This window comes from Excalfactoria chinensis, chromosome Z, assembly GCF_039878825.1.
Source record: "Excalfactoria chinensis isolate bCotChi1 chromosome Z, bCotChi1.hap2, whole genome shotgun sequence".
Lineage (NCBI taxonomy): Eukaryota > Metazoa > Chordata > Aves > Galliformes > Phasianidae > Excalfactoria > Excalfactoria chinensis.
The window spans coordinates 22,279,029-22,299,513 of NC_092857.1; the positions used below are offsets into that span (position 1 = coordinate 22,279,029).

The window sequence follows — 20,485 nt, forward strand, 5'->3', positions numbered from 1 at the left end:
GGGTCCTAAATTTTTCCAGCTCTCAAGTGTGCTTTCACACAATTGTACACATCCTAGCAAATGATACTATTCAAAGCTGGAAGTAATCCACCTACAGTACACCATATTTATACTGGGTGAAGGTAAAAGCAGTCAGCCAGTTATTACATACACAGACTACTTGTGATATGCCACTGTGATGTTGAATTAAAGCTTCTTTCTGTTAATGAGATGAGTGCAGTTTCCCCAGCACATCTCCACCAGGCACCTGCAATCTGGCTGGCTACAATCACAAGCACTCCTATAACGTGGGAAACAAAGGAAGTCCTGGGGCTCTACCAACTTACTGCTTGGCCACTGCTCTGAAGTTAGATGAAATACTTCTTCTGTACATCCTCCAGACCTCATGCCCGAACATTTTGCCAATACACAAAGCATATTCTGCCATCGGAAAATCTGACACCTTCTCCTCCTCTGCAGCATAAAGAAAAAGATGACTTTCAGTACCGTATCTTCTATAGCAGTAGAGCAAACAAAACCCTGAGTGTTGCGTCTCAGCTTCCCTTAAGTCAACCTGCTTACAGCAAGCATCTGCTACAGAACAGACTTGTGCTTTCAGCTCAGAGGGACAGCTGGATTTGAATGTGAAAAAAATAAACACAATGTATATTAAGATCTGTGTGATTCTGTGAGAGACCTGGAATACAGGAAAAGAGTCCTACCTTCATTATTGTGTTTCAGGGAGCAGAAATGCTTCCTGTTTGACAACACTGATTCAAACATTGTCAACCACGCACAACCCAAAACTTACCCACTGGCCACATGGATCAGGAAGAGAGAGGTCCACAGGCAAAAGTTTGAAGCTGCTCATAACATGGCATGCGGGTCAAAAAAACAACAGTGGGAGGTTTGACCATGAAACCCTATCAGAAAGCATTCTTCTGACAAAAGTATCTTATCTCTCTCCAGTCAGCCAGCAGCAGAGTCTTCTGGGACACCTTGTTTTTTTGCTAAACATGATGTACAGTTCCTCCTATCAGAACCAGCACCAAAAAATGTGAGTTGTTTCTTTCTTTTCCTAGAAGGCCACCATTTAAAAATAAGCAACAAACAAATGATAAAACATGACAGTTTTAAGAGTTGTTATTTCCGGGGCTTACTTCTAACAAGCTCCAGCAAGCATTGTGGACATATACAAAATTACTACCGATGAGATACCCCAGCCAGTCCTGCATGTCTCCATCATATTAGAAAGTAGGCAAAATAGGAGACAAATGTGACCATTTGCAATGAGTGCTTCTGTAAATAAATAACGTTGCAAATATCTTAACACTACAAAACCCCTCAACACATACACACAGACACTGCATGCACAGAGACCACCCTCAGGAAAACACATTGCACTGGGGTCAGAGCATTGGATGGTGCCTCCCGTTGAGGGGATCCACTGGTCTCACGGTTCCCAGCTCTCTGCTGCCAATGTAGTGTTCCTTGATTTTGTGCTAATGTCACACAGACCTTTTCCTCATCACGAGGCCTGACCTTTACCAGGTGGTGCAGGTGTTGGGCTGAGGGGAGAAGCATTCCTGCTGACAATAAGAATGAAGTCTCTTCTTTAAGTTACTGAGAACACAAGCAAAGAAAGAAAAATACCCTGCCCTTTATTTTATTTCAGCATTTCATATGCAAGCCGTTTTTCTTGATTAGTTCAAAAAATCACCAAGATGTGCCCAATTTTACACTATTAAAACACACACACACACAAAAAGCTTGGTGGGGGGGCAGGGGACATGAACGCAAAACAACATTTATCCCTCTATCACACAGCAGAGCCAGCATGTAATTTCCCCAGGGAGCGTTAGACAGCCTATTACCCCATTTGCTTCCCTTTTATTTTATGTAAATATAGCACTCTGCTCACCGATGGGCCTTGCCTTTCAGTGATGGTGAAGCAGTCTCCTCAGTGTTGGACAGCACTGCACAGCCCCTCACTGACCTGGGCAATGGCAATGCCCTCTCACACTGCCCTGGGCTCTGTGGTGCTTCACTCCAGGCCTTTCCTCCCCCTGGCCCCTCAGAACTCCAACAGCCCCAGGCCTGGCTGCCTATCCATCCCTCCCTGGCCACCATCACTCAGCACGAGGCCCCAGTGCACATGCAGCAGATGGCTGCTGGGTGGACTTCTTTGCAGCCTCGTCTGGTGAGAGCCTCCCTGACACTCATCAGTGAGCTCGTGGCTTTGCTTCTTCCTCATCTGCCATTTTGGATCTAAGCAGCCTTCTCCTCTTTGTGGCCCAGGAGGGAATAGCCTCACGCCCTCACAGCTGCTCTTTCCTGCCTCATGGAGGGTTCCGGCTTGGTTTCCCGTGGCTGCCCGGCTGGGGACATCACCCAAACGGAGCAATAGTAGCAGCCAAGGAGCCCGGCGGGCAGTGGGCACACAGGAGGAGGGAGCCACTGAGCGTTCCTGCTCCTCTCGTTAAAAACAGCCGTCCTAGCGGCTTTTAAGAAACCAACAACAATCAAAATCCCTCTCTCCAGGCGCCTCGGGCACTGGGGCTACCGGCATCCGGCGGGGGCAGCGGGGTTGGGTCTGCGGGCCGGACGGCAGCGGGCTCCGACCTTCCCCGGGAGCGGGAGCTCGGCTCTGGGATCTTCACCGGTTGCGGATATTTTGTGCAACTCCCAATATTCACCCAAGCCTCATTACCACCTCTTAATGAGACCCCTTTACTCCGTGACGTGCAACCGCTCCATCTCATTAAGGAAATCGCTCTTCAATGCTGATTATTTTATTTGCAGCCATAATTATATTTCTTTCGGCTAAATCACGGTTTAATCGAGCCCACATGGAGGGCAGCAGCACTAATTACGGCGGGAGATGCGGTGGCGGTGGCTGTTCGCCGGCCCGGCCCGAGGAGGAGGCGCCCGAGGCGGGAGCGGGCGCGGCGCTCCCCGGCGGGGCCCGGCCGGGGGCAGGGCGGAGGGCCGGGGCCGGGGAGGTGGTCTCCAACACAACAACTTATTACTTCTAATTCCCCGACTGTCACCAAATCACCTGCACGAAACAAGAATCTAATTTGTTAAGCTGGCATTTCTGCAGATGGAAGATCGATTTTCTCTTTAGATTTCTCTAATTGAGTGAATATAGACGCCCCGAATTAGCCGCAGTCGGGCAAGAGGGATAAAGAAGGGCGGGGGGGGGGGGGGGGGAGAAGAAGAAAAAAAAAAAAAAAAAAAAAAAAAAGTCAACAAAAATCATCCTTGTAAAATAAGCCATATTACCTCTAGAATTGCCCCCAAAATAATAAAGGAAGGTGGATCGAAAGGTCCCAGATTGAGTGACAGTCATATTTCTGGAACTAACTGGTTTTTAAAAGAAAAGGTTAGGACGGGCGGAGAATGCTAAGTAACGGCGCGCGGGAGAGATGGCTGAGCTCTGAAATTGCTTACAGAATTACATTTGTTTTTCTTGTGATTTTATTAAAAGTCACTCCTCATCTCCAGAATGCGTGAAAATATCTACTTTCCACTCAGATACACCACATTAACTTGTTGGAGGCGAATTTGTTTGTTTGTCTATTTTATTTATTTGCCAGATAAGATTGATGCAGTCTTATTAGCGCTATATCTAGTTATAGGAAGAGATAAGGATGAGATGTTTTCTTTTTATTCCAATTACTAGACTTGTCACCTAACTGAATAACTGATATATGATTATTTATCTTGAGTAAATAGAAATCAGAAAAGCAGCGAACTTAACACATACAAACAAAATATGTATGTTTCTTATTACTATATACCACCTATGTAATTGAAGAGATTAAAGCTGCGGTGTTAATAAAGGAGAAAGTTAAATCCCCCCGCGTCAGTCTGCGATGTACGTCGTGCCATTGCCGTGCCTGGCGGCTCGTTTTTCTGGCCACCCGGGGAAATTTCGCATTAAAAAGGAAGAAATGCGCTGGCTTGTTAAATAAATTCTTCAAACGCCAGTAGGAATACTCTTCCCAGAACTGTTCTGTTTCCCCAGACAGGCGCGTATCTTAAACATGGTTCGTAATGGTCATCTCTTTGCTTCGAGTAACCCTGATAATTCCTGCCTGACTAAATAACGCAGAACAACGCGGAGCGTTGTACGGGTGCTCGGCATTTCCAAGTTTCTGAACTTACATTAATAAGGCACAAGACCACACATAAACACAGAGGCACAAAGCTGGGGGAGAGAAGGAGGTGACTTTCGTGTGTACAGAGTTTGCATTTGCACGCAGGAGGTCGGGTGCGGGGGTGTCAGGCATACGTTGTATTAAAATAGCTTTTTCCCCATAAAAGACTGGCTGTCATAGTTGTGATGAAAATTAATTGATAGAAGCCATCCTTTCAATCTAAAGCACCCGCTCCGCTGTCGAGCGCTTCCCCGCAGCCTGCCAGCGAGGAGACAATCGGAGATGCCGCCTTTGACTTAGCCGGAGTGAGATACAGATATTCAGATAAATAAGCAAATAAGAGGAAAACGATGCTCTTAAACGTGTTTGAGGGAGGATGACAGGAGGCTCGAGCTCTCCGTGCCGTGCTCGGAAAGGCTATTTTCGGAACGTCTGACGGCTGCGTTTCTTATCAGCTGCGATCGTTCTTGCCTCGGATATGTTTAAACTTCATAAAGTTGCTATCAAAGAAGTATATTTATTACAGCTACAAAATGCTGCATGCAGCCTAATGTCGTAAAGCAGCGATGATCATCATATTTAGCTCTGACTAGAATGAATAAATCGGGATCTGTAGCTGCTGGCAGCCTTGTCCTTCATTTCCAAATAAGTCATTTTTTCGAGGGGGTTTATTGAAATAAAAACACGTGTTTATGTTTTTCCATTTCTTAACTCCAAATCACGCCTAACGAAAGGATATGGTTTGATTTGTCATCTGTGTTAGGCTGTGCCGATGTGAAAAAGTAAACAGGAGCCTAAGTCACTTGATTTGTTTTCTATAAGCAAATAACACTCAAAAGCATAGCCGTAATTTACGATGAATTAAAATTGATTCTTTTCATCAGGCAAGAAAATAGGGAAATGTGAGGTCGTTAATTATTGAGGGAGGCGCCTCTCATTAAAGCGAACAATGTTACAATGCAGCACTGAGGAGCGGGAATGTGAATAACAATATCCGATATTTCAGCACTGCCGTCTGGAGATACCAAAAAAGCAGCGCGGAGAAGCCAGGCAGCCCAAAGTTACATCCGATAAACGCCAGGAGCGTGTGCTAAGTGTAAAAAGCAATTACACCGCTCTGCATACAGCAGCCCCCTTAACTGGATGGATGCTCAATAAATACATAAATAAAATATCAAATTACAAAACCGATCAGCCATTTACGCCAAGCCACCCCGCTGACTTTAGCAGTTTAACCTTATTTTACCGTGTTTCTTGCTCCAAATATAATTATTCTGCCAAAAGAAGGTTCTGTTCCTAAATCAGAGCAGAATTGGTTAAATACACTTGTTTATATTACAGCCTCATTCAATCAGGGCTTGAGTTTAGCTGCGAGGGGAGGGGGAGAGCGCCGGGGGCCGGAAAGTTCTCTCCCCTTTTTTCCCGGGGTCACAGCGCCTGAGAATTGGGGTTACGTCGCAGTGGCGGCGGCACGCCCCGGCCCGCAGCCCTTCCGCAGGCGGTCGGAGGCCCGCGGGGAGGCGGGGAGCGGCAGCCCCGGCCCGGAGCCCGCATCGGGCCCGGCTGAAGGGGAAGAGAGGGAAGGCGAGGGGGGGAGACGATCTCCCGGTGCCAAGCCCCTTGGCAGGCGCTCCTGTACGAAATTCAATCTCTATTTTTTATGAGAAGTAAACTGTCTAAATAAATTTTATTAGGGGCAACCAATATATTTTCTGGTAGTTCCCTTTGTTCCAGTTCTACGTGTGTGTAACAATCTAAAACCTATTTATTGAGGAAAAATCACTGGATCCGTCATAGAAAATCCTTTTACTTTGCTCTGAAGTGATTTCTGAAGACACTCTTGTCACTCTGAAGATTTTGGGCCATTGCGCTAAAGCTTTTCCTTGTTAAGAACTTCAGTTCCTACGATCATGTGGGGAATACCGTAAATTATAACAGGGAATGGACTTGACTGGCAGTTTTCTGGCTACGCTGGGAAAATGGAAAGATGACGGGAAATAAAATCCTTGTAAATACATCTCCAGCGCTGCCCAGGTGAATTCAGGCACTTGACAAAACAAGAGTGTGCGGAAGCGGAATGTGATTAGAGATTTTTACATATACCCCATTGTCTTTTTTTTTTTTCTCTGACACGCTTAAGCGTCAGCCCCGCTCTCCCTTTTCCCTCCCGCGGACTTCCTTCTCTGATTTCCCCCCTTCCCCTAAGACGATTGCGCTCTGAAGTCTTGGAAGAAATGATTTAGTTTGTTTATACTGCTATAAAAATCAAGAGCAATAGAAAAGTCATAAAATGAAGCGCGCTATCAATCACACTGCAACATTGTTATTCAGCAGTTACTAACAGAGATTGATAATCCTTTGATTTCATCCCATTGTTATTACTCTGATGTGTCTGCACATTAACTATTACACATTTATTTATCGACCTGAAAAACACAACAACACGGCACAGATACACACGTACAGCCGCGCTGCTGCCCGCGAGAAGCTCCGCAGAAGCGGAGCCCGTACCCGCACCACCCGGGCACTTTCCCCCGTAGCTGCGGTCAGCCCGAGTCCCCGGCGGTCCCCGGACCCCTCGCTAACTCCGGCCCGGAGCCGCTGCGCCTGTGCTCGGGCAAGGCCAGAGTCGCAGCGGTAGCGAAAAGGCCGCTCGCCCCGGCACCGGCACCGCCCGCCGCCCTTCTCCCCGCCGGCGGCACCCAGCCCGGCCCCGCACCACTCCGGCTGCGCCTTTGGGGGCTCCACTCCGCGGCTCTCGGCGCACGGCAGCGGCCGCGGGCGGCTCTCGGGAACGTTCAGGGCCCGAGCATTCCCTTCTCCGTTGGAGCTGCACAAGAAACTGTGATTTTCAAATAATAATAATAATAAATAGCCGAAGAAATAAGATATCTCCTCCAACCCCCACTCAACCCCCCTTCCACCCCCTTCCCCCCCAACACACACACAAACAAGAAAAAAAAAAAAAAAAAGAAAAAAAGAAAAAAAAGAAATAAAATAAAATAAAACAAAAAATCCCGAAACTCCCACCCCACCTCTATCTCTTTCTCTCTGTGTCTCTCCAGCTAAATTGTGGCCCGGCTCTGGGTCTCTCCCCCTGCTCTCAGCTGCCGTTCCCGGGCACTCAGGTTCATTGCAACAGCCCGACATCTCGAAAGCTGAATTGAATCAATGTAGCCAAAGATTTGAGCGGGGAGGGGAGGGAGGGGAGGGAAAAAAAAAAAAAAAAAAAAAAAAAAAAAGGCAGCAAAACTGCCCTAGAGATCGGTCGGCCGGTTCCTTTGTCTCCTCGTTCAGTCGCTGCCGAAACCCCGCACATCTGAGCCGCAAACAAAACCACTCTTGCATCTGTTCGCGAGCTGTATTTACAATGTTTTGTGTAAGTCAATCGGACGGAGGAAAAAAAGGCCATTGGCGCTATATTATTTAACACAGACTTCAACGGGCTCCCTTTTTGGTGGAAGCTTTATTTACACTAAATGAATAATCTTAATTGCATCACTTCTGAATTAAAAATCAATGTTAATCAACTTGGAAGTAGTAAATATCAGTTTTCATTGCGCCTGGGTAAAGGGTATTTTTCTTGTTTTGCAAATAAAAATACAAGTCAAATAACTTTAAAAGGGCATTATGTTCTGCTACAAATACAATTGAAACGGATTGTTTAGGAGCGGATCAGAAATGGTACAGAATTTTGCACTTAATTTCCTCAGTTATCATTTACAATAAGAACCTCTTGGCTTGACAGCCAAGTCTAAACAGTAGTAAATTAGTACAAATTTATACTGATTTTACTCTAATAATCGTAATAAAAGCTTATAGATTTGGCACTAATTACATAAATGCCTAATGATCTTGAAAATTACTCTGGTTAGAAATATATTACTAATCTAAACTTTGTTGTTGGCTGGCTTTGAAAAATCAGAACATTAGAAATGGTTCGCTTCACTTGTGCAAAGCACTTTAAATTGTTCAAGTAGTTTAACATATTCAAGAGGAAAATAAAAAGCATTTAACTTTATTTACTGCTTTAAATTGAGTTTGCAGGCGAGCCCAACTTGGAAACTTTAATGGCGAAATCCGGGCTCGGGGGCTCCCGCACCCTGCCGGGAGGGACGCGCTGCTCGCTCCCTTTTACGGGGGCATGCGGTGCTACGCGAGCCGAGCTCGAAGGGAAGGCGCTGGCGGGGACACCGCGCCCGGGCCGCGCGGGGGACACTGGAGGGACTTCCACTCCCGCCGGGGCCGCCTGAGAGCCGCCGTCCCGCCGTCCCCCCACCCCGCCGCAGCCGTCGGCCCCGCCGCCGCCCCCAGGACGAGAGGGGCAGCGCTGCACGGCCCGCGCCTCACGGCCGCCAGCGCGCAGCCGTTCGCAACACCCCCGGTGTGGCGGGGGACTCGGAGCCGCCCCCGGGGAGCCAGAACTGTTCGGGGCAGAGGGCGCGCTCCGAGAAGGCACTGAAAATAAAAAGAGGGAGAAAAGGAATGATCGTAAAACCCGATAAATGACGGGTGACCCGGAGCTGGGAGAGGGGCGGCCACTGCGCGCTTGGAGGAGAAGGGAAAAGGGGAGAGGGGGAGGGCGGGCGCGGAGGCGAGCGGAGCGGGGAAGGGAGCGGCGGCGCGGCGCGGGCCGGCGGCGGGAGGCCGGGGCGGCGGCGGGCGGGCGGCGGGCGGGCGGAGCGGGGCGCTCCGGGCGCTGACATTTGCAGGCTGCCCTCCTGATTGGTCCCCGCGCCGAGCTGCTCACGGGTTCATTGAAGTGTTAAGCACCTCCCCGTCTCTCTAAAGGACATTATAATGCAAGAGACCCCCTTTTTAACCACACACCGAATTTTCTTTCATTTAGGCGATCTATATATATCTATATCTTATATCTTATATCTATTTTAAATAACTTAAGGCCGCTAAAATTTGGGGGGGAACAGCCTTCGCCCTGGAGCGGTGCGCGATGCTGTCTCACGCCGACCTCCTGGACGCCCGTCTCGGTGAGTTCCCCGGCGCTCCCCCGCCCCGCGGCGGCTGCACCGGCGGCGGCGAGTGGGGCGGAAGCCGGGGCAGGAAATTGACAATTTGTTCCTTATTTTACCTTAATGCGATCTAAATGGGCTAATTCCTTTAAAAGTAATTGTACTGTATTAAAGTTTAATTTGATTTAACATCGTCCTAAAATAATAATAATAATAATAATAATAGAGGGAAACAGAGAAGGAGACCTAAGGAGTGTGCAGATCCACAGTGAGTTGCGGATCATTTAATCTCCTTTTCCTTGTTTTTATACACATACCTGTGCGTTATTACGATTATGATGAGTATTATTATTTTAGGGTAGAAGAGCTCGATGGTATTTACGAAGGCGTATGGGGTGGCCTTTTCCTGCTTGCCTGCTCGCGTTCTTCTCGACTTCCTTCCCTAAAAAAAAACCAAAAAAACAAAAAAACAACAAAAAAACAAACCAAACCAAAACAAAGAAAAAAAATCAAACAAACAAACAAAAAAACAAAAACAAAAACAAATTTCTTTATCCACCTCTTTGTGGCTCTTCATCCGTACGTTGTTTCGGAGGAGAAGAGTGAGGAGAGGGGAACGCTGCTCGGCGGCCCCCTCCAGGCTCCTCGGTCGGTAACGCTCCCGGCAGCGGGGCAGCCGCAGCCTCATCTCTCTCTCTCTTTTCTCTCTGCCTCTTTCTTTCTTTTATCAGCTGGGAAAACCCCGAGCAGAGCCCTGCAAAACTTGCCCCCCTCCCCCTCGCCCCGCTCCCCTCCCTTCACCGCGTTAGGGGAGGCCCGGCGGGAAGCTGTTATTTAAGCGGGGAGAGGAGCGGCTCTCCGTAAAGTTTTCTCTCCCCTCCTCGAGCTGTCGCGGGCCGGGGGCTCTGCGCTGCGCGGGCCGCGGGAGGAGGGGCAGGTGAGGCCGGTTGCTCCTTGCCTCTCCGATGGATGCGAGCTGGGCTGAGGCGGGGGCCGCTCTTTCGGCTGCAGGGCAGTGACCGCGGCTACGTTGCTTTCGCAGGGATGAAAGATGCGGCCGAGCTGCTGGGACACCGGGAGGCGGTGAAGTGCCGGCTGGGCGTAGGGGGCTCGGATCCGGGGGGACACCCGGGAGACATGGCCCCCAACTCGGACACGGTGGAAGGGACCACCCTGTTGCCGGGGGAGGACATCACCACGGTGGGATCCAATCCCAGCTCCTTGGCCGTCAGCGCCAAAGACGCCGACAAGCAGCAAGGCCAGCAGGGCGGCCAGAACCCCAGCCAGGCGGGACAGCAGCAGGGCCAGCAGAAGCAGAAGCGACACCGCACCCGCTTCACGCCGGCGCAGCTCAACGAGCTGGAGAGGAGCTTCGCCAAGACCCACTACCCGGACATCTTCATGCGGGAGGAGCTGGCCTTGCGTATCGGCCTTACCGAGTCCCGAGTGCAGGTACGTGCGGCCGTCCCCGCGCAGCGCCAGCTCCGGTCAGACCCTTTCCCGGGGCCGCGGGCTAAGCCTGGGCTGGTGCCGGGCTCGAGGGTGCGGCCGGGGGGGGTTGGCGTCCCGAAACCTCAGCCGGGGAAACTACCCCTGAGCGCAGCAGGTCGGGCAGAGAGCTCTAAGCCGGACCCTCTCACTCCCCGCCCCTTTCCGCTGTCACCGCAGGAGGGTGGCGGAGACGGCGCGCCGAGGGCCGTCCCCTTGTCCCTTACACGCTCGCGCCGCGGTTATCCCGAGCGGGACGAGGGCAGAGCGACTCCTGCCCGCGGCCCACGTGTGGGCTCCTGGAGCTCAAAGGAGGACGCAGGAGCCACAGCCCGAGCGGGGGTAGCCCCAGCGTGGCAAAGGGTCCGAGCTCAGAGGAATCGCCCCGGGTCGGCGAGGCCGTCCCCGCATCCCCCTCTCCCTCTCCGCCGCCGGGGCAGCTGTTCGCGGTGCTGAAAGGAGGGCGCAGAGTGAGGGGAGAAAGCCGTTTGCTAAAGGGCACTTTTGATGAGCGCAGAGGTATCCAAAATAGGTGTTTCCTCGATTAGAATGTCGGATTCGGCAGGAGGAGCGAGTAACTTCGACACTCAGGGAGAGATTTCTCAGTCGCCTTAAGTACGCGCAGATACGCACACAGAGAGACAAACCTGTGCACGTAGGCACCTAAGAAACCACTGAAAGCAAACGAGAGGAGCTCGAAGCAGTGAGAGATGGATCTCTGCCGGACCGCTCGGCGTGCGCTCCGTGGCCGGGGCTGCTTTAACGCCCGCCGTGGGCGCAGTTCAGGAGAGGAGCGCTCACGGTGGGATGCGCTCTCTCCGTTCAGGGCAGCGCTCTGGGAACTCTGGCTCTCAAAATTCCCGTCGGCAAGCCCTGGCCCCTCTGCCAAATAAAGGCACGCAGCAGAAACCCCCCAACAGAAACCGTCCCCGGTCCCGAATGTGACAGAAAATGAGAGTCTGCTTCTAGAAAGTAAAACAATTTGACTGAGCCTACGCAGGACTATAATTAGTTTAAATTAAGAAAGAAATTAGATTCACAAATAAAATATAATTGGACAACTGACTCTATGAAAAAAGAAAACGAGGTCTATTAAACTTTATTGGGTTTCCCAAAGGTTAATGATACCAATTTCAATATTAGGAGTGTGGTAAATGAAGTAAAATATAAAATGGAAATAGTTATTTTCTAACAGCACATCAAAGAAATCCGTAGAAAGAAAGACAAAGTGTTTTAATGGCCTCAGCATAATCTTAAACCAATGATAATAGCTCGAGGCTGCTGATAAAAACAGTTTAATAGGGTGGCAATTTAAATATTTTTTACAATAATGTTCTGTAGTTTAAAAAGTAATCAGATCAACACAACCTTCTTAATTAACACTTCAAAATGATTAACATTATGTAATCTAGTGCAAAATAATTTATGTAAAATGTATTTACTTCACAATCTGCTGTACCACCGCTCCTTGACCAAATTTAAATTAAATAGTAATTGGTTTATGTTCTTATACAAGTACTTTATAGTTTTCTTTATAGTTAACAGATTGCCCACACGTTCCTTGCAGCGCGAGGGCTCCGCATTGATTAAGAAGTGATATAAATAGTTAATTTATAGCGGCTGTATATGTTTTTAAGGGTTTTGGATGCCAGGATAAATTACCTCTTCCCTCGTCCTAGATCTGTATTTAATGTATATGATACATTTAAATAATTATTAGAGCGGCTGGTGCTTAAACGAGAGTCCAATTCCACGTCTGATATTGCTCTGCTTTTCAGGCTGGTGTAATAAAACCATTCTTTTTATAGCATGCCATTATTAGAAACCAATTTCAGAATTATTTATAACCTGGAATGGCTTATTAAGCAGCAATGCGAGAATCATGCAAATTACGCGATCAAATGCAATATAATAAGCATAATCATTAGTCTCTAGCACGGATTAATTAACTTTCAATATTTTATTTACATAAAAACCAAATCAGTGAAATAACTTCTGCACAGTCAGGCTTGCCTTTCAATATTTTATATGAACAAAAATAATGTGCTGTAATTCCATTGACCGTGTCCCCCACAATGGTCCCGTCACCTGCCACATCTTAATAGGGGACAAGCTGAGAGTATTTTCTAGTTTTCTAATGGAATGAGAAATTGCATTTTCTCCCTCTCCCAGCACTATTAAAGTGTAATGAATTCGGCCCAGAGTTCACGGCTGGCTGATCGAAATGAACCTGAGATCTGAGCTTTAATACAGCTCTCCAGATTTCCTACCAAATCTTCACATTAATCATCCGCTGGATTCCAATGAGATCTTCATAAAGCTCTGGCTTCTGAAAAAAAAGAAAAAAAAAAAAAGAAAAAAAAAAAAAGAAAAGAAAATAGGAAGAAAGAAAAGAAAAAAAGAAAAATAAAAAAAAGAAAAAAGAAAAAGAAAAAAAAAGGAAAAAAAAAAGAAAAGATAAAAGGAAGAGAAAGGGGGAAAAAAAGAAAAAAGAAAGAAAAAAGACTAAAAAAAAGTGATATTCTCTATTTCTAACCCATTTATAGCTGGGAAATTAAATGGGCTATATATTTTGAAATACATTTACAGTATGTCTATATTACTGTAACAGCAGATATCATCAAGGCAGATTTTTAGATTCCAACCTCCATTAGATTCTCACTGTTGTATTAATAATTTTCAGGTGCTAGCTGCATTTTAAAAGGAGTCCGAAGTTGCCCGGTGCTCACGGGTAATATATTTCTCCAGTGCCATGTGTGCATTTTCAAAATCTCCCCCAGGTTTTCTCTGCGTTCTCATCTGTCATGCACCAGTTTTCAATTGGAAACATTCACATTTTAAAAGCATATGGGGTGCAGCTATGAGCTGCGGCCATCAGACCTGATGGAGATTCTTTACGACACCAGTAAACCATGAAACATAAAAGACTTTGTAGCCGCAATTTAACTATTAACCCTAAAACATAATTGAACTCGGTTTTTCGATTATTCCTATAACATTTAGTTCCTTTACAGTTGCTCGCCCCCGTTAATGGGCGCCGGTGTTTCTCCGTGCAGGTATACACAGGACTGAACGGCAAACTCCGGCTGCCGGGGGGCGGCAGCGCTCAGCCCCGTTTCAGGCTGGTTGCTCTTTACCCCTAGCAAACATGACGGTGCTGTCGTGAGCGGCGCAGCGCCCTTTCGCCGGGCAAACCCCCGCTTATACCAAAACCACCCTTCTGTTAAAAGGAAAACAAAAGGAAAAAAAAAAAAAAAAAAAAAAAAAAAGAATGAAAAAAGAAAGAAAGGAAGAAAGAAAGAAGGAAAGGAAGAATAGCGGGAGTGAGACTGGGCCAGGCTTCGCCGCTGGCGGGGCTGCCCCGGAGCTTTGCTCAGCGCTCGGCTCCGCCGCTCTGCTCCCCAGAGGGCACAGAGCTCTGCCCCGTGGCATATTTCGTTCGGCATTTTGGCTTTATTATTTTCTCCTTTCTGAGAGGGAGGAGAACGGGGATGGGCGCGTCTCCCCGCGCCTCACCTTCCTCCCGAGCGAGGGGGCCGTGGGCAGCTCCGTCCCAGGGCGGACACGCGGACCCTCTCGTTGCCAGAAGTTGCCGCAGTTCACGCAGCGCTCGCACCGCGGCTCGTGGGGCCGTAGCAGTGCGTGAGGCCGGAGGAGGCACGGGAGAGCGAGCGGGCGGGGGCCGCTCCGGACCGCAGCGCGCCCCGCGGGCCCCTCCCGCCGCGCCCCCTAGCGCCGGGCCGGGAGCGCCCGACGGGGGGGGGAGAGGCGGGGTGATGAGGGTCGGGGCGGGCAGGACGGGGAGGGTGTCGCTAACGGAGTCTGTCGCTGCGGCCCCCAGGTGTGGTTCCAGAACCGTCGGGCCAAGTGGAAGAAGCGCAAGAAGACGACCAACGTCTTCCGCGCCCCGGGCACGCTGCTGCCGACACCGGGGCTGCCGCAGTTCCCTTCGGCCGCCGCCGCCGCCGCCGCCGCCATGGGCGACAGCCTCTGCTCCTTCCACGCCAACGACACGCGCTGGGCCGCCGCCGCCATGCCCGGGGTGTCGCAGCTGCCGCTGCCGCCGGCGCTGGGCAGGCAGCAGGCCATGGCGCAGTCCCTGTCCCAGTGCAGCCTGGCGGCCGGGCCGCCGCCCAACTCCATGGGGCTTTCCAACAGCCTGGCGGGCTCCAACGGCGCCGGGCTGCAGTCGCACCTCTACCAGCCCGCTTTCCCCGGCATGGTGCCCGCCTCGCTGCCCGGCCCCAGCAACGTGACGGGCTCGCCGCAGCTCTGCAGCTCTCCGGACAGCAGCGACGTGTGGCGGGGAACCAGCATCGCCTCCCTCCGCCGCAAAGCACTAGAGCACACAGTCTCCATGAGCTTCACCTAATGGCCGCCGCCCCGCGCCGCCGCCGCCGCCGCCTCGCCCCGCGACCCCGCTTCGCCCGCCCCCACCCCCGACCCCAGTGCCCACCGCCCCCGCCCCGGCCCCCGCCCCGGCGGGCCCCCACCTGCCCCCACCTGACTTACCAGGGAGTCGACTCAGGATCTGAAATCAGACGCCACCGGACTGGTTTGTGGGCCGAGACCCCCTCAGCCATCCCCGCGTCCCCCCCCACCTCCCCTCTCACCCCTCCCGCCCCCCGACGGCCGCCTCTCTCCAGCTGCCAGGGGCACCCCCGGCCCTGCCTCCCGCCCGTCCCCCGCCGCGACCCGCCGCCCATCCGAGCGGCCCTGCGAAGAAATGCGATTTGGTTTTGGTTTCGGTTTATTTCTCAAGAGTAGCGACCCCCGCCCGCCCTGTCCGCGACGAAAACAGCGCCGTCGGGGCACGGGCGAGCGGGCGCGAGGAGCGGCAGGAGAGAGCCCGAGGGAAATCAAATCCATTTCGAAAAAGCATTTACAAACGAAAGAGAGAGAAAAGGGGATAAAACAAACAAAAAAAAATACATAATCTTTTCTTTTGTTTTTGTAAAAGTAAAAAAAAAAAAAAAAAAAAAAAAAAAAAAAAAAAAACGCGCGTTAAAAAAAAAAAAAAAAAAAAAAAAAAGCAAGAGCACTTCCCTTTTTCGGACCTTTGATTTCGTGACGGTTTATTTGTCAATCTGCCCCACGTTTATTTATGCATTTATTTACGTTCCTGCTGCTATTGTCCCTCCTGCATCTTCCGCTGCCGCCGGCGGAGGCGCCCGCCGCGGCCGCGGCACCCGCCCCGCCCGGGCCGGCCCCCGCGGCCCGCCCGCCTGCATGTGCCGGTCACCCCGCCGCAGGGCAGGGCCGCTGGAGGAATGAGCAAACAATGTGAAATAGGATGTTTTGTGTAGATGAAGCATTCTTGTTACATGCTGGTCGATTCGTGCTATGTTTTAACTTATTGTCTGTGCTAATTTATTGAATTTTGCGTTTCTTAATAAATGTTTGAGCTAATATAAAGCATATCATTTGACCTTTCCCTACGAGTTTATATCAAGTTAATGTAAATGGATAAATAAAATCATTTTCGGTATGTGATATGAAGGATTCGGTGTGGCGTGTGAGACACGAGAGGTGTTGTGAACTGCAGGCGAAAAGGGAAAAGAAAGAACAAGATTTCTTGCTTTCGGGTTCACAGATTCCCTCTTCATACGTTTGGGAACGATTTGCTTGCCTGAATTTTGCATCGAAGCGTGTCATTTATCACGATTTTAATACTTCATGATTAATAAACTTTTGTTAATCTTTCTGCGTAGTTGGCCTTTCCGCTGCCAGAAAGGAGAAGCTCAGTTGCGGCGAGGGGCAAAGGCGCAGCGGGGCCGGGGGGTGCGGGCAGGGGCTGCAGAGCGGAGAAGCGCTTCGTGTCCCGGTGCCGCCCCGAAAGGAGCGCACGGCTGCCGGCAGGGTGAGCCCGTGGAACCCGGGCAAAGTTAGACGCAGTATGTGTGTGTTTGTGTGTGTGGGGGGGGAATTTTGCCAAGCAACTCTCGGCTCGTTTTCCTTTCTGCTTTTCTTCCCTCCTCTTTTCATTTTGTAACACGGTGCGCTGAGATCTCTTCCCCTTGTACATCAATTACACACCTCTTAATTACACACCTGAGAGTGCCCAGCTCTGTAGGCACCCGCAGAAGGGTCCTTGCCTGCTCCAAAGTGCATATTACACACGCATATTTAATTTAAAAGAGAAATAAAAGGAGGATAAATTACTGAAGCTCCAGGCCAGCAGTGAGCCAGACGGGGGTCACCCGAGGAAGAAGCTCTATGCCCTTTTGCAGGAGCCTTGGTGCCAGAACAGCCCAGATGCTCATCCTGTGAGTGAAAGGGGTGTTCCTGCCTCCAGCTCCCCCCCTTCCCCAGCTTGGCCTTGGGCTGTGCCCTGCTGTACTGCATCAGAAATTCGGGGTCAGCCCTCCAGATCAGTGTGTGAGGGATAGTTGGGGGCCCTGGGCCTGCCCTACTCTCCCGCACACCCCTTTCCTCTCACCAGGGAACAGGTGGGTGCCTGCCTGTGTGTGAGGAGTGCAGATCTTACCCTGCTTCTCCCAAATGTATGGAGGGTTGTTTACAGGCATGTAATTTTTACAGCTGCTTTATATCGCTGTAAGCAAGACAGCTTTATGATGTAGGAGTGCAGTAAAGTGCGGTGTGGAAGATCTTTAAAAAAAAATGTGCTTTTTAATGGTAGAGAAAAATGCTCTCTCTGGTGGGGGGCAGAAGATTGAGACACAACACATAACATCCAGCTCTCCACTCCAAACATCACAGCCATGAAGAGACCCTGCAAAGGCCTTTCTGGTTAATTCTCACTCCCAAAACATCCATCATTTCCTCTATATTCTAATGAAACTGTTGTCCTGGTTATGAGCAAAGCTTTCTGATCCTACCCAACTTTGATACAACATTTGTTTCCATGGCAATAGATCTTTGTGTTCTCAGTGTTGGAGATTTTTGAAATTATACATTCCCTCAGCATCAGCTGAACCTGTGCAACATTCAGCATCTAATCCCATGCTCTAGTGTTGGATGTTGACAAGAGGATGGGAACTGCAGGTTTCACCTGTATACATCACAAATTGCGTGCAAACAAACTTCTCACAGAACCTCACCCTCACTGGTACGAAAATAAAATAAAATAAATAAAATGAAATAAAGAAACAGTGACTGGTTCTGTCTAACAACAGGAGCAGCTCATCTTCGTTCACATAAAGTGATCAAAATAAATGAGAGAAATCCGTGTAAATCGAGAGGGGACATTTACATGGAATAGCAATTAGCCTATTACTGACAAAGTAGCTAACTCCAGGCACTGGGGCTGCTGCAAGCTGGGCTTATTTGCTTACCTGAAGGTGTGTTTCTGCTCTGAGTGACTACACTCAGCTCGTAAATCGGCTCTGATTTAAGTTTATGTGTGTGGATTCGTTTCTACACCAGCACATATCCACACAGGTTTACTTCCCTCTAAACGCAACATCACCTCTGGAGTATAAGGAATATACATAAAGATAATGTCACCGAACCTTTCATTTGCTCTCTTGATGAAATGCTCTGACACTCTCCCTCTCCCGTCTCCCTCCCCTCAAATCCCCCCGGAAGGCTGAGCCCGCTCCTACCCTCAGCTAGAGATTGCATTCGCCGAGCAGCTATTAACATCGGAAGAAAGTTTGTGCAAGGCAGGAGATCATATGGCACTGTGGTACAGATTACATTATTGTGCTAGCAGCAATGATCCCTGCTCCTAGAAATGAAAATGCGGTTTAATTTGTGTTGTGGTCTTTAAATTTTCATTTTCCAGAATAAAAATCTCCGAACATGAAAATGTATCTTACAGTAATGGAGGTATGGCAGTTAACCTGTCAGTTGAAAGTATGTAACCTTCCTTTTCTCCTTTTCATGACAAAGGTAATCTCATCTGAGGGCATTTATGTGAAGAAATAACAGCATGGCATGGTGAAACCGCTGGCTCATTAATCCTGGCATCCACTTCCTGCAGGGTTTCTTGATTAGTTAGATTCATTCATCGGGTATTTCAGAGTTTTTGATTTCTCACCGCTGGCTGGGTTCACTGAGTTCAGGCTAAATTGAGCCAGAAGCAATGTTTATTAGTAATTTTGTAATACAGACTACCCTAATAATTCAGTACAAATATCTCATCTGAAATACATCCATTCACCCTAACACCTAATGCAGTTTGCAGCTGTGTTCAGAGGGAACGGAGAGAACACAAGTGATTGGGCATGTATTTTCTAAATTATTAATATGAGAGCTAATAGAGAACTCCTCTTCATTTCCAATGCTGGAATTAAGGAGCCTTTCCTGGAAGCAGGCCCTGGCATGGGGGGACCCCTCCTGCCTACCAGTGCTGGGTGGGTATGGGCCATGTGGCCTGTGCGGCCCTGCAGAGATGGCCTGGGGAGAATGAAGCGATTCTGGCTTCTCTCTGCTGTGTGATACAAATGTGGGGAAGCAAGAATACCAGGCACAGGCTACACGCAGGCACCTGGCTTCAGCTCATTCGTAGGTGGGAGCCAGGGCCCACAGGCCAGCCTGAGCCCACAGCCATGCACAGGGCACCCATACCCATGGGCAAGATAACCAGCAGCCTTGGATGGGGTCAGGGAAGCAGGATTTGCCCCACTTTTGCACAGCACCCTCAGGATCCTTTCATGTGCTACTGAGTGATCAGGAGGAAGACCAAGGTGTGCAGAAAGGAGGAAGAAGGGACAGCACTGTTTTAATTCTTTACCTCATCATGATGAGAATGATTGGTGGTTGGGGACTGTCTTTGATTAGGCATCACTCTTTGATTTGGATGGGGCTCAGAGAGCACATTAGAGGCCATGTGAGGCCTGGTGTGAGATTTACTTCTGCTCCTCAGGAAAAAAACGGCAGGAGGGTGTCTTTCCTTTCATCCTTCTCACAGCCAGGGCTCGCACACAGATGAGCCCGCCTTTGTCTTCCACCTGGGATGCTGTATAATGGTATGGGTGAGAGGTCGCCGCTCTTATTTGCCAATAAATTGTGCCTGCTACAGCTTCTCCAGAGACCGTGCTCGGGGCTCAAAAGCTCTGCCTCACTTTCTGCATCTTTCATCAGTGCTCATGCTTAAAAGCATTTTTCCAGAGCTAAAATTACGCTGTTACAAGCTTTGAAACCCACCAGAGGAGACTCTGCAGGAAGGAGCCCAGAGGCGTTTGGGCAGGATTTGCTACTTGGAGTTACACAACTGTGCTGTAGAGATCCTCACCCTCCTGCGGAGGTCAGAGGGAAGATGCAGAATATGCTTAACAGGCTGCCTGCAATGGTGACGCTCTCTGTGACCCCCATACACGGTTTGTGCCTCAGAGTATGAAGTTTGATTAGCCTCTCCTGCAACACTGGAAGCATCTTGGTAGTGACCCAAAAAGTACTTGGGGAAAAAAAACAAACCACAGACTTTCTCTCACTGACCTCCTGCTACAGTGAATTTCATAAGCTGACGATGCACCCTGTAAGGACACATTTCTTTTTTACTGGTTTCAATTTATTGCCCTTTAATATAATTTAAGTGGCAGCTATGATTCCCTATGGATCCTTTACAAGCCTGTAAAGTTTATTTTTTTTCCTAACTTTTTAAGGATGACTACATGCACCCTCCCCTACTTTTGGTATCTTATAATTAGGAGAATATACCCCCCCTTTTTCAAGCCACAAACATTACTTTGTAGCAAAATCCTTGTGCACTGATATTGAGTTTGTTTCTGAGCTTGATTTGACTGTAACAGGGTGACTCCCTGCACTGCTATTTCCAGAGGATTTGGCTGTGCTGCAGTCACACTCAGTGCAAGCCAGTGTTAAGAGCTGGAAGAACAGAAGGTAGGATTTGGGAAGGGCACTTAGCACTGTCCAGCTGAATCTCACTGTGGTCCTAGCTGCTGCTTGGTGATGTTTGCT

The 20,485-nt window shown here is 49.3% G+C and overlaps 1 protein-coding gene across 2 annotated transcripts; it reads left to right on the forward strand.

Moving 5' to 3' along the window:
- The first annotated feature begins 8,992 nt into the window (after positions 1 to 8,992).
- Positions 8,993 to 14,982, forward strand: OTP (orthopedia homeobox). 2 transcript variants are annotated; one of them, XM_072360136.1, is made up of 3 exons: positions 8,993 to 9,130; positions 10,155 to 10,564; positions 14,442 to 14,982. In XM_072360136.1, the coding sequence occupies exons 1-3, from the start codon at positions 9,094 to 9,096 to the stop codon at positions 14,970 to 14,972; spliced, it is 978 nt and encodes a 325-aa protein (XP_072216237.1). In that variant the 5' UTR covers positions 8,993 to 9,093; the 3' UTR covers positions 14,973 to 14,982. The 2 variants fall into 2 exon arrangements, with proteins under 2 accessions (XP_072216237.1, XP_072216236.1); XM_072360135.1 differs by lacking the exon at positions 8,993 to 9,130 and having other exon boundaries at positions 9,989 to 10,564.
- Positions 14,983 to 20,485: the final 5,503 nt, after the last annotated feature.

What these genes read in the sequence shown, in the direction of transcription:
- OTP (XM_072360135.1), top strand. Translation starts at nt 10,082, where the DNA reads ATGCGAGCTGGGCTGAGGCGGGGGCCGCTCTTTCGGCTGCAGGGCAGT. An exon ending in TTACCGAGTCCCGAGTGCAG is followed by an intron (nt 10,565 to 14,441) that starts GTACGTGCGGCC and finishes TGCGGCCCCCAG; the next exon opens with GTGTGGTTCCAGAACCGTCG.